Genomic DNA, 14550 nt, shown 5'->3' with positions numbered 1-14550 from the left:
GTCCCCTCACTTGAAATGCCATGTTTCATTCTTTTACAGTAACCAGTCACCAGTCTCTTCCCATTGCCCCACTCCAGCCAACTCGTCTTTCTGGCTGGCTCTATTACATCCCCCAAATGCCAATCTCTGTCTTACTCGTGACCTCCAGGCATTTGCATTCCTATTCCACATTCTCCTTCTCCTATCAGCTCTCAAGACCACATTCTTCCCCACTGAGATTTTCACTAAAAACTGGTCTTTATTTGCTACTCTTCTCTAAGTATTTCTGTCCCGACAACCCAGTTCTTCTCTAATGTCCCCAACTTGCCAGCTTGAGTCTTCCCACATCAACTGCTCACTTAACCTGGCTCACTGCTACTTTCCTTTGCTCACTACTACATTGACCAGAAGGTTTCCCCTTCCAGTCCCAGTATTCAAGTCTTGGCCCCCACCAGTCCTAGTTTTCACCTCTACTTCTCAGCTCTAGTTGCTGTCCTCTAGGCATTTGAACTGGATAATTCCTCTTCCATAGGACTCACATGCCAACACAAGCAGTTGCTGAAAGCAGAAGAGAAGCAGGCTCTCTGCATTCAGTTTCAGTAGTGCTGGTATTCTGGGTGCTCTCAGGACTCATTATGCCCCAACCTCAGTCTCAAAACTGTCTGAGCTTTTTCCCAAAAAAATTTCAACCCAAGACAGACATCTGGCATGCAGGTTTTCAGGCCACATTATAAGAAAATATGAAAATAATTTTTTAAAAATTAAAAACTATAAAAAAATGAAAACATAATTTTAAAATTGAATGTGTTGGACAAGCAAAAAAGGCAGCATTACCAAACCCACATATAGTAAACAAACAAACAAAAATAATCATGATGTGATGTGTGCATGTGAAAGAACATACAATAAAAAAAAAAAAAAAATTTCTACATCATCTTGAGGTTGCACTGTTAAGCCTCAAAAGTTAACACAGTCTTAATTCTGCACCTTTGTATATATGAGCGGCATACATGGCAACATAATGGTGAGCATGTATATTACATAAAATCATTGTGAAAGTTTTCTAATTTAAAGATCTAAATTAGCAAGATGCAGGTTATTCCTCAGTACCCATGTAAATCAGGTATATACAAAATGGTTAAAGAAGAGAACTATGGAATTAGGACGACTTCTTTTAAGAACTAATTCATGCAAAGTCCTAGAGACAGATCAATCAATAGATGCACACCACACACTGCCCTTCTACCACCCCTTTACTTTGTTCTTAATGTTACCTTTCTTCTTTATCCAAAGTTTTCTTCTCTGCAGAACTAATCTTTTTTGGTGGTACAGGAGGTGTCACCTTTCTGCATATCTCTTCAATTATACGTTTATTCAATCTGCTCTGTACAGCAGCTTTCAATAAAATTCTTTCTACTGCTGTCATTCCATCACCGTGAGAGTATCTCGGAATTTCTGGGTGGATTAAAACATCCACATCATCCAACCACGGAGGATAGTAAGAGTTTTGTTTTCCTGAGAGTTTGTGATGCAATTTAATCAGCAAGGACAGTATGCTTTCCTTGACTTCTAGAATGGCTGTGGTTAGCTGTGGAGTTGCACCAGGTGCTGACCATTTCATTGATGTTTTGGGTCGAACCACCTGATTTGCCTCACTGGTGTTCCGATTGATGATCTCCTGAAATTTCTTTCTACGTTCTGCGACCAAACTGAACACTTGAGCTGTCCCCGAGTTCTTGGGAAAAAAATTACAATGTTTAATTTTCAAAAATACAAGTATAAACAACATACATTTATAAAACTATAGAAAATATTTTAAACTAGGGGGAAAAGCACAAAACATTTTAAATTTTCTCTCCCCTTCCAAAACCTATTGAAATTTGGTATAGCAAAATACTAACCCTGCATGTCATATTTTTATACAAATCTGTTATACACAGCTGCATAAAAAGCCAAATACAAAATGAAAATATCATCCATACCAAAACAACTAACAGCTGGCTTTGCTCTAGTCAGACTTAGAATTCTGTTCTTCAAGTAATATTTCCTTACTTTTTCTGGAATATTCCTAATTTCAGTATCTTTATGTCATTTAAATGTCTTTACTAAAGCCTACTGAGCACTGCTGCAAAATGTAACTCATAATCCCACACAGGTGAACACAGGTGAGCCCACACATCCCCATAGGCATTGTCCATTTTGTATGGATTTATTAGCTGAGATCCAGAAACCATATAGCCATATTGGCAAGCAAAGCTTGTTATTCAGGGCATATGAGCATACGAATGCAGTTACATTAATGACAGAGACCATTCAGATCTCTCTATCCTATGCTACCCTTGCTTTCAGTGCCAAATTAAGGATACATGGAAGCAACTCGCATATACTGAATCAATAGCAGAGAGATGTTTCCTGAATATTTTGAACATGATATTCAGAAAGCTTTAACATCTTACCCTCTCCTTCTCAGAAGGCTGGGCACCCAAGAGATACCAAATACTTCAGAGATCGAATATAAAAATGGGATTCTGACAATCATCTCACCTACCTTCTTTATGTTTTAATCTATTTCATCTACCTACCTACTTTAAATGTTGATTTATTTTTCTACCATTAACATGCAGAAGAAATATCCATTGTATTTCACTACATCCGGCATACAGTAATCTGAAGTGCTGTATACAAAAGATACAAAAGCAATCCTGACATAGAGATTATACTATCTACCAGCTATAAATCTTTCAGGATCCCATCATTTATATATTCACTTTGTTTTCACAAAAAAACCAAATAAACTTGCCGTTAATAATTTAAAATGCACTTTCAAGGTAAGGTTAAACTTACCTAGATTCAAGAAAGCTAAGACTACTCTATATTATTGAATGTTAGTAATGTCTTGGCAAGACAAAACAGGCCTAAACACAAAGCTCAAGCAGTAAGCTATCAATGACATTTTATATTTGATAGAAAGCTTTTATTTCAAAATATGTATTAAAAATGTAAGGGCATTTCTTTGCTTAAAAGTCTACTACCTAAGATTACAATCAAGAATATGAAAAAAGCATGAGTCCTTGCAAAATTAATTAAAAGGAAACTCAGGAAAATTAGAAGATTTCACTGAATGTTAAGGTGAGCACAATTAAAGCCATGTTGGTAGTTAATCGCTTAGGAGAACAAACTGCACACAGATCTACCTCTCTCTGGAGGCTCTTCCGCCTTGAACTCTGGTAGATTGAGGACAAAAACCGTCATTAAATACATCATTTGGAAGGAGGTATCATTTGAAATAAATTCTATTTCTGTTATCAGTACACTTAGGAAAGACTACTGGAGGAAAAAAAAAATCCTAAGAAATTAATAAAAACAGTAAAAAAATAATCCTAACAAAAAAAGCCGAAACAGGCAATAACTTAAACTAATCTAGGAAAAGGACCGGTATTTGTATATACTTACTTGTGATGAAGCTAAACCATCAGAACTCGTACTTGCAGGTGGTTCCCTCTTCACCTCTGGAGCAGTTTCTGGTACTCTTACTCGGACATAGTTAATGAAGTGACGCATGTTAGAAACCAAGTTACTACCTGGAAACCAACTATCATGGCAACGCTCTTGTCCACCTGCAGATTCCTAAAATAATAAAAAAAAATTAGTATACTTTATCTCATGTGTTACAACAATTCATGTTGCTTTTATAAGTGTATTGCAGAGGCCATCATCTCTCCATGAGATAGGAACAATGTGTTGAACAGTATGTACCTCACTAAGGCTGATATACCTCTTAAAAATTGTGATATGACTGATGCCTACCGTGACAACTACAGGTCTGATAAATACATGAATCTACACATTTGATTTTAATATAATCAAATACATGCCACCAGTGCTATCTAGCAGAAGTAAAAGGAACTACTCAGAGTAATCCAAAGCTGTACAATCTAAGATAAAAACAAAAAATCCCAACTATACAGAAGTCAATCTCTGGGAAAAAAAAAAAAAAGGTGGCAGATCCTTAGTCATATAAGCAATGTTAAACCGTAGGAAAAATTATGAAAGTCATATACCATAAGGGAATCTGGAATCATTAAAATAATGGCTCTTTATATTCAAATTCTCATCAAAAGTACACTTAAAATTTTGGCTAATTCACGTATTTTAGAAGATACAGAGCTTTAGCAATAAAATGCTCAGTGATAAAGGTTTCAGTTCAAAATCTAGAAATTTAAGCAAGTTTTAGATTCAATCATTTTAAATTTCTTTTGCACCCAATTTCAAGTACTAATTTACAGAGCAGTAAAGATCTAACCAATCTGTGTTGTCAGGTAATATATACAGAAACTGTTGAAAAACATAACACGATACCATACTCCTCTTCACAACAGTATGCAATTTTCTTATTTTTGTTTGCTTAGTTGATCCCTGCTTAAGTAAATAAACAAAGATGTTTTATTCTAATTCCTCTGGTAAAATTATAATTTTAATAAACATCTATTTTTAAAGAATATTCAATCATTACACCATACTTTTATATTTTAATGAAAAAGTATTTATTCTTACCTCTTCATCTGACTCTTGCTCTGGAGAATTTTCCAACCCCAGCTCGATCAAATACAAAACCATGCAAAGCACGTGTTCTGATAAATTCTGATGATCCATTAATATCTAGGCAGAAAAACAGACATTCACATCTTAGAAGGTTTTATCTTTGATACTCTCACAATCCCTATTACAAAAAAACTGCCAAAACCCTGATGGACATCTTTAACCTAAACTGGAAGGTAAAGAAAGTAGCCAGGAGTCTCGTATGAAGAAGCTCAAGATAGTACGTACAAATTTTATCTCCAAGCATGACCTTCCAGGTTAGCGACACTAGGAAAGGTAGAAGGTCTTGAGCCACATATGTGATTTTTGCCTGCTTTGTTTTGGGTTTTTTTTTTGTTTTGTTTTGGTTTGGTTTTTTCCTTAATTAATCACTGTGTTCACAAAAGCTGTATCATGAGATACGAGTACCAGTTAAAAAGAAAAGACTAGACAGGCAGAACACCATAACAACACTTGCTAGCCTAGTATATTTTTGGTAGACACTGAGAACCAATTTTAGCATTTACAATAGTTTTCTTTTGGTTGCACAGTAATCCTTTCAAAGTCCTATCATATGCATAAAAATGTTAGGAAAAAATTATTTTCAAGAGCAGTGAATTACCTATTCAAGTTCCTGCAATATCTACTGTGAAACATCAGCAAGATATTTTAAACTCCATTCTTGTTATGACTGAACGCTCCAACAAAACACCTGATTAGTGATTATACTATGGGATAAAAAAAAAGTTCCAAGTAGGCCAATAATAGTCAGAGTAATAACATTAATAACATTAACATTAATATGTTCCAATACTGTTAGTATTGGAACACTACTACAAAATAAGACATGTAATTTTGGATGTGATGGATCAACAGGAGTGTTGTATTTAAAAGACTGGAAATCATTATTCCACTCAGCCTATTAAGACTTCAACATATCTAAATGTACAAAAAGAATGTTCTGGATAATACACTTTGGACTCTTCAGTTTTTATGTATTTTTTTAAGATTATTAAAAATTATTTTGAAGTTTAGAAAAAAACTAACCTTTGAGCATGACCACAAAAACAAAATTTAATTTTATATCTCTTTCCAGTCAAACAAACTTGTACCTTAAAATTGTTACCAGTTGAAGCTGTGATTTACTTTAACACCAAAGTGCCAGGTAAAGCTGCACAGATACCACTGCTGTCAGCTACAAGCAAAGAGCTGCACCTAGCTTTCCCTCCCTTTTTCAGTCACCATAAGGCCTCATGAGGTCCTAGTCCTATAAGCGATGCCTGGTTAACTGGGAACGCCAGAAGGGCTAACATGAATTTAGTTCACAACCATCTTCACATAATCTTTTTTAATTACAAATAATAAATAACCTTATTCTTTAAATTAATAAATGCCCATGTCTCTCTTCTAACACAGCTTTCAACACATTGAGAGGAAGAAGCAGTGCTGCTGACATTAAAAACCAGGACAACTTTCCTCTTGAGAATATTCTGATTTAAAGGGAAGAAAATGGCAAGAACCTGGCAATGGCAAGTTACCAAAAAAGTGGTTGAGAAAAGATGTTTAAAATTTCACTGTAAACAGGCTACTATAGAAATTAATATTTTTAGAGTGTACTATAGAAATTAATATTTTTAGAGTGTAGCCTAGTAAAGTTTTAAATACAACTTTGTTTTGAGTGGACCAAATTTTATAAGTAGATACACCCATTAGAAACATCAAAGAGATAAAGTTCTTAAAACAAATATTGTTTTACAATAGCTTTTCTAAAGTATGTTTGAGCAGCTGATTTAATCAAACCCAATCAAATCTGAGATTACAGAGATTATTTAATTAAAAAGGCACTCAGTATTACGTTAATATAAAAACCATGTGCAGTTGTACCAGTCAGAATCAAAAGTCACATTGACTAACACTTCTGAAAAGTCAAATCATCAAATGTAGTTTACTGTTCTTCTGTAGCCAGTCCCAAAAGTCAAGAGATATAAAGCCTGTCATAAATTGGCAAAATTTCACAAAAAGACAAAACATCATTTAAGGCAATCCATGGAATCAATCACTACGTAGTTTCTATCATCCATAAATCTGGTAGAAACATATTCGGCAGTCCAGCTAAAACAGCAACCCAGAAATTTTAAGATTCTCAAGATTTAAGTCCTTGAAGCTTCTTAACAGAAGAAGAGAAAAAATGGCCCCCCAAAAATTACGAGCAAGACAGCAAAAAATGATGTATTCCTTCCCTACATTCTCTATTTTTGTTCCACGTCAAAATATTATTTCACTTTCTACATAATCCCAAGCTCTCCTTTTCTTCAGCAGCCTTGCTGTAAGTCTCCTGTCTAATACTTTCTCCAGGTATGCTCCTTCCCCAGTCTCTGCTACATACTACCACATCTCAGCCTCATTCTCCACCCTGCAGTAATCAGGCAGCCCAGACCCTGCAGTGGACCAGGGCTAAGCAGGGTTAAACATACTGCACACAGCAGCTTCTCTGGCCAAAATTATGGAAATCCCTGGGAAACAAGGTACTGCCACTCCAGGCAAAGTTCTAGTTAGCTCTGGTGTGGGGCATGCCCAGTCTGGGGCTGACTTTCCTAGGACTTCAGCAGTTAACAGAACAAAATAAACAGCCACTGAACATGCACACAAGGTAACTTTGCAATGCCTACAGTTTGGCCAAATTCAGATCCAGAATCTTGATAAAAGAATGTTTAAAAACATGGGAAAAGGGGATGTATTTTGTCCTTGCTTCACTCTTGGAAACTCATGCCAGAACAGGCATTCAGCATGAAAAATGTCAGCCATTGGTTAAATTTCAGCAAGATAAGGAACTAGATGTCTGACAATGGAAAACCTTGACCAACCATTAGATGTTGTAGTACTGAGCTTCCAAAAGATACAGTCTCTGCACATGAAATTCAGTCTTTACCATAACATGTCTCGTTCTATTATGGGTAAGGAAGAACTAGTAGTAAAACAGTCAAACTTTTATATTTTATATTTTTAAAGCAGATTTTTGAAATTGCACTAATTACATCGCAAAACCTATAGTTTACTGAAGTCATTAACTTGTAAGCGATATGAAGCTTTTGAGAAAAAGCTTTTCTGTCTAAAGGTGAAATCTATTGAATGAATTCAGGTAAAATATTAAGTCTTCATTCACCTTAATGATATACAGACAACTTACACAATACTTCATTAGAGAAAGAAATCAGCTGAAACAACTCCGTGGGAATAAGCACGGCTCTGTGAATACCACACAGTTATTACTATACTTGACAACAGATACTTTCTATTCAACAGAAGTTTAACAGTGAAACAAAACAAGAGCTTTAGAGGAGCTAGGAGTGCTTAAAGAGCACAAAAGGAAAGTCTGCCCAGGAAAAGCACTACTGTGCCTCGATCAAACCACTTATTATAGTCCCTCATCTGCCTCTGCAGCACACTGCTTTGAAAGCACTTTCCAAGTACAAAGACAGATTCAAAGTCCCATTTTCTGATTAACGTACTCTTCAAAAAAAATGCACTTCTCTTAAAGAGGGCAGCCAACTATCGAAGACAAAACCAAACACAATTTAAAGGCATCACTTAGTCCTGAAAAACAAGTGCTATAACATTATCAAAAGCCAGAACATATCTGGGAAGTGATGTTAGAACCAACTGCAGCTATGAGATGTATTTGCCATTTAGGATCTAAAGCCATCAAGGTTACATAGATCTGAAAAGGCTGTTGATGCCTTAAAACTCTGCAGTGGAAGCCAAAGGAACATCACTCCCACCGCCATGCTCCCAGAAACCATCACAGAACAACGATTCAAATGGCAACTCTGATGGTTAAGATAGTGTTCCTCAAAGTAGAGTAGGACGGCTCATCCACTTGGGTACCTGACTTAGTGTATGTATAAATGAAATAATCATTCATGAGATAATGAAAATTACAGAAAAACATCATACTAGACTTATAAAATAAAACAAAAATAAAACCATTATATAAATTTGAACCTGACTACTGTAAATAATTTATTAAAAAAATCATAATTCTAAGAACTTCTGTTCTGAAAAAATGGAAGTAAAATACTGGAATTAATGAGAATTATGACTATACCTTGTAAAGAAGTGTGAACAGCACTATGTGCAGGGTTTTACAGTGTAAAAGCTTTATGAGACCTTTGTAACTTGGATGTAGTGGTGTTCTTTTCTTGTAAGGAGGCCATGGGTTCCCAGGGAATTTACCACTTTGCTTTAAACTGTTGAAACAAATGAGACATGTTAAACACTGTAATAATGTAGACAACTGCCACTGTTACAGACAACTATCCTGCATTCTTTTTGTTTAGACCAACTTTAGAATTGATGAGCATTTCTAAGGCATTTAATTTATTTAAGCAGCATTCCAAAAATTGGCATGTGTATACAAACTGAATCCAGTCTTATTTTGCTGTGGATTACCACTGATTTAAATGACCTTTATTTATAAAGTTAAATGAATTTTTAATTACTGCTATGAATTTAAGAATTCCATTTTCATTCTAAGAGGCACATAGAAGAGATGGAAAACTTTTCACTTCACCCAAATCCAGATGTTAGTCAGACATCCCACAGAGAAATCTCACATCTGTAGGAATGGATTACAGGCAACACTAGGAAACGCTAGACATAATTAGCTATAGTTGATAGTACCAGCTATATCATATCATATCTATATGATATAGTACCAGCTATATCATATCTATGAACTTAAAAATTAAGTGCTAAGTTCAATGTGGACCCACATTTCTAATAACAAGCTGGAATCCAGTGCAGTACAGAATGCAATTATTTAGCAGAATATACCTTGCTCAAAATCACTTACAGTATATGTTTATGATGACCCTTTGACTTAATGGAATGAGCACAGGGGCAGAGGATTATTTCATTAAGTTTATTATAAGTGTTTTTTAAACTTGTGTGACATAAAAAAGAACCAAATTACATTAGCTGAAATAAGAATCTGTAAGGATAAGAAGCTGTAAGGGATGGAATGCTAAGGGACAGAATTAAGACCAAATCACCTTGCTTCTTCAAATTTAAAAGGGTACCACAAGTGTTTTTTCCTGTATTTAAATCAGAATTTAATTCACCCATGGTTTCTGTCATGGGTGAATACATAGAAAAAACCCACATTGTCTTCAATATAATTTCAAAACACAGAACACTGCAATACTGTGCTTCATGTACCTAAATGTAAAATAAATGAAAATGGATAAGGCTACTTTCTTTAAGTAATTTGTAACTGACTTTTAAACATTAACTTTTGGTTAAGTATTTTATCTGTGAAGACATTCACTACTTTGTCCGTGGCACTTCAGACGTATTTTTAAACATTTACGGAAGAGTAACAGACTAAGCTAACCAAAACCCTGATACTGCCTGTAAATTTATAAACTATTTACTCAAGGACAAATCTGGGGCCTGAAAACATTGATAACACGGTTAGCATTACCAGACAGTGAAAACAAAAAATTTTTTGTGCAATGAGCAACAATATGATGTTACATTTCTGAAAATGATCCAACTTACAATGCTGTATATCTGTCCATTGCAGACTGAACATCTCTGCGGTAAACCGTTCGAAGTATTACCATGACAGGGTCAAATTCCTTATCCCAAACTTCAGCTGTTGTTTAAAAGAAGTCACATGTTAATATTTTCTTTACAGACCTTACAACTTACTCTAGATTCTCCTCTTAAATAGCTTTAATTACTTAATTTTCTATTATATAATAATTTTTTGCAGCTAAGTACAGTAATTACTAATAATTACTACTACTTATCAAGATACCAAAATTTCACAAAAAATATTTTTCTTAGTTCTAAAACAAAAAATTAGCAACCTATTAAGGCACTAGATCTTTTCTATTAACAAGCTTTATTTTAGTGTCTTCTAGCTTTCTTTTCTGTTATGTAATAATTTACAATGTGGGATAAAAAAGAAAAATCACATATTTCAGATAAAATAACAGCTGAAACACATGCTGAGGAAAGTTTTTAAAAAAAACAATTTCAAAGTAATTTTAAAATCGAAGTAAATGTATTTATCCAATTTTAAGTATACGAAAGCAGCCCTCAAAACACCTTTTCCATACACATGTTGTTTTGCTCTTTTTAATTTCCGAGTACATATAAGAAAAGGTTTTAATTATTTTTCACTTGGTACTTGATAAGCACAAACCCTCTTGAAAATAGGAAGTAAAGACTGCAGAGCAGTTAGCAAGTAGGTGATATTTAACTATTAAGTGCAGTGAGCCAAATGACTACAACAACACAATTTTCTGTTCAGTCTCGAAAATGGCCAAGTTTGTTATGACATAATGTTTGTGATCAATCCTTTACAGACATGCCTTTGTTTTATAACGAATATCTATGCATTATTTTGGCATTAAAATTTTAGTTATTTCTGTTTAATTTAGTAGCTCTAAAGTAACATCCAGAGTAGCTTTTCAGAGCAATCACAAACAGAAAAGTCTAAACAGACTATCAATAAAGATATCCCATTTAACGGCTTTTTTTTTCTATTTACAAGTTATTAAAAAACAAAACTACGTTTCCAACCTAAAGCCAAATGAAGCTGTTCATTCTATTAATTGTTTGGAAGTGTTTAGCTCCCATAACACAGCAATATGAAGGCAAGATTCAATGATCCCATCAAAGGAAGAAGAAAACCAACGGATACAGAATTTTAGCTCCACCAGCAGGCATAACACAACGCAAGTGCTTACAACATTCTTTAAAGTTTTCACAGGCAAAAGTAGGCAGCTTTATCACGCTTTTGAGATTAATTTCCACCAGGCAGGAAGACAAGAGGTCTATACTCCTATTAACCTCTGCTAATGTTAACAGTTCTACAGATACCCTCATATGCTGCTGAGAAACACTTAGCATATTTTCTACTACGTACGAAAGGTGATAGCTTGCAAAAAATCCATTTTTTCTGGACAGAGTTTACTATTGCAGTCTGAAACACAGACCAAGCTTGTCTGGGCTGCTAATGCACAATGACGAAAAAGGACTGAGGGAGCCATACATGGAATATTAGAAATGCATCTTCAGCATACAAATCAACAGAGAAGAGGAAGAACTGTGTCCTTTTTTTGGAAGCTGGTTTGTTGGGTTTTTTTAACCCATGGTTAATGGAAAGAAAATCTGGGGCTTCTGCGACCATAAAGTAGGGGTTTTTTCCCCCCTAAATTTAGGGAAACGAGGGACTGGGGGGAATGAATCTCAACATGACTTGCTTAAACTGTGACACGCCACAAACTACAATTCTTAAAAGCAACTGCAATATCACCATTCTTTTTGAGAACCTATATAGTCTTATAAAGATTATAAACACTTAAAAGGCTATAGTATGCAAGAAAACCATGCTGGCTTTAATTCCTGCAGAAGCTCTTTCAGTTTATTACTTTAAGAAACAGGGATTCTGCATAGTGTTACAAATTACTTCACTATTCACTGCTATAGATGAGATACTTCAAGTTTTTTTAAGATAAACTATCTATTCCAGAGGTTAACTATGTTTAAAAAAACCCAAACACCAAAAAAACCCCCAAACACTATAATCTAGCACCAGATTCCCTAAATATAAAGTGTTATAATTAAAAATACCATAATCCATCTTTTCTTCACATTGTGTTATAAAAAAGACCAGCATGTCACAAGCTCCAGAAACCAGACATGACATAAGGAAACGCGGTTTACAGAACATTAAAATAAAGTTATTTTTAAATACATAGGCATTAAGCTGCCTAATTACACATCAAGGAATCAGAATGAATCAATTCCCAAAACTTTGGTTTCACAAAATTACTTCACTGGTTGTTAATTTGTATAAAAGTAGGAGCTTCACTGACTCATGAATCTCCCAGCACAAAAACTGGCAAACAAGTTAGTACACTATTAGTTCCTACATTAAAAACAACAACAAAAATCCACAAAAGAACACAGCCTACAAACCAAATGGTTTCAAAATTGTCAGACCCCGACCCTGCCAGTTCTCAAGTGAGGTACCCAGGGGAGGAAGGAGTTAATCCCTCTTCAGCTTTGCCATGAGCTGAAGCACAACCAGAGCACATGGAACATTTCAGATTCCTAGAGGCTTATCTGCTCAGTGACAGGAAACAGTAATGGAACACTGAGTTCTTAAATTCTTACTTTGATATACCAACACTATGTTGAGTCCAATTTAGATGACAAGTTGGCTGGGGGAAGAAACTTGTCATTTTTGCACAGTATGCATTGTAGAATTATAGAACAATATTCTATAACCAGTCCAGTCTGAACTTTGCTCTAGACCCTCACTATTGACTGGGAAAAATGTTACAGGCTACTAAGATAGTTAAGCAATATAAAAGAAAGAATTATGCATCATGATATCTTTAATAATCAAAATGCGGAGAAGTTCAAAGAAAAAAATCTTTGCAACTGACACCTCACTAGTGCAAACAGTTCTAAACTCTACTGAACATACATCAGATTTTTTTAAAATCACATGAATTAGTAAGTATGCAGACCAGTGAAATAGAAATAACATCATTTTTCAGTTCTCCATTTTCCCCTTGCTTTCTAAGGATACCTGATTAATACAAGAGGCTCATTTTCACTCTAGATCAAAATGAATTTATTAAAAACTAGTAACAGTCTTTAGCTATGCTCTTAAATATAAGCAATAAACAATAATTAAAAAGTCAAGCAAGTTCGGTGGTTTTTTGTGGTGGTGGTTTTGTGTTTGGTTTTTTTTGGGGGGGTATTGTTGTTTGGTGGGTTGTGGGTTTGTTTGTTTGTTTGTGTGTTTGTTTTAAAGAAAAAATCCCTCTGGTTAAGCATCTTACCACTGAGTATGTTATAAGAGGACACCGATTACCATACCTTTAGGTGTATACATTCCTTGTTGCATGGAACCTCCAGGTTCAAAAACAGGAGCTTTAAAATCAGCAACTGCTGACAAGACTGATTCAAAGCTTAAGCTTCCTGGAATAATACCACTTTTAGGATTGGGGTTTTCTGGAATGTAATGTTTGTGTTAAGGAAAGCAAAGTTAACTTAGTTGCAGGACATGGCATTTCACTTCCCTCCTGACATTTTCAGTCACTCATTTCAGAGGCTATACACTTCGGTAGTGCTCTGTGTTTACCACAAGAGGTCTGTATGCTCCAGCTGCTACGGAACAATAACTATTACTGAAGTGAATTAAAGCCTCCTAGCTAGGACATTAAACTTTTTAAAGCAAGCCAGTTTCTACTTGCTTGGCTCAAGAGGTAAGTATTACATAAGAAATAAAAACTACTATCTGTAGTGTATATAAAGTTTTTGTACTTGCCTTTATTTACTAACACTTTGGCTCTCTTCATAGCAAGAATATTTTGCATTTACAGCTAAGTGCAGAAAAAGCAAGTAAATAGCTTGGGATCCATAAATAAGTAATTCTAATAAATAAGTAAATAATAAATAAGTAAATCCACAATAAGTAATTCTCCATCTTGGATTGGCTATTTCTCATTTTTGGTAGCAATACTTAATTGACCTACTGACGTTACCCCAAATCACAAGTAACAATTACAAATAAGGAAACTTCTGCTTAATGATAAGTGATTGCTTGTATAAATGATTCACTTATTTTACATAGTTAAGTGATTCACTTAAGCGAAGTTAAGTGATTCACTTTTACATACTGAAGTGACTGAGTTAGTAGGTCATACTGTAATAATTAATAATTCTTATTACATATTTGTAACTATCTCCTCCTTTCCTATCTTTATTAATTCCTAATATTTTTGCTCAATGCCTGTCCTTGGATTGCAAGCTCTTTTGGGCAATCACCACAAGCTATTTAATTTGCCTACACAGTCTAATACACTGACAGCAGTAAAACCTGCGTATTTGTGTTCAGCTGCTTGGGGACATGAACCATATCACTGCGCAGAATGACTTTCTAAAGTTTGCTATTCTTCAAGTAAG

General features: G+C 34.8%; 1 protein-coding gene across 6 annotated transcripts in view; it reads right to left on the bottom strand.

Annotated features, from left to right (window-relative positions):
- UBR3 (ubiquitin protein ligase E3 component n-recognin 3) overlaps window positions 1–14550 on the bottom strand; it is a 122454-nt gene that overhangs the window by 64005 nt on the left and 43899 nt on the right. For 4 of the 6 annotated variants that reach the window (XM_072875426.1, XM_072875425.1, XM_072875427.1 and 1 more), the window contains exons 18-24: window positions 13462–13604; window positions 10117–10213; window positions 8663–8804; window positions 4534–4638; window positions 3433–3606; window positions 3174–3203; window positions 1254–1714 (exon numbers count right to left, since the gene is read on the bottom strand). In XM_072875426.1, the coding sequence (XP_072731527.1) occupies window positions 1254–1714; window positions 3174–3203; window positions 3433–3606; window positions 4534–4638; window positions 8663–8804; window positions 10117–10213; window positions 13462–13604 (1152 nt within the window). The remainder of the gene's footprint in view (window positions 1–1253; window positions 1715–3173; window positions 3204–3432; window positions 3607–4533; window positions 4639–8662; window positions 8805–10116; window positions 10214–13461; window positions 13605–14550) is intronic. The other 2 variants (XM_072875428.1, XM_072875429.1) reach the window with 1 other exon arrangement.

Source organism: Ciconia boyciana, chromosome 10 (genome assembly GCF_034638445.1).
Source record: "Ciconia boyciana chromosome 10, ASM3463844v1, whole genome shotgun sequence".
Classification (NCBI taxonomy): domain Eukaryota; kingdom Metazoa; phylum Chordata; class Aves; order Ciconiiformes; family Ciconiidae; genus Ciconia; species Ciconia boyciana.
This window is presented reverse-complemented; position numbering and strand designations above follow the sequence as displayed.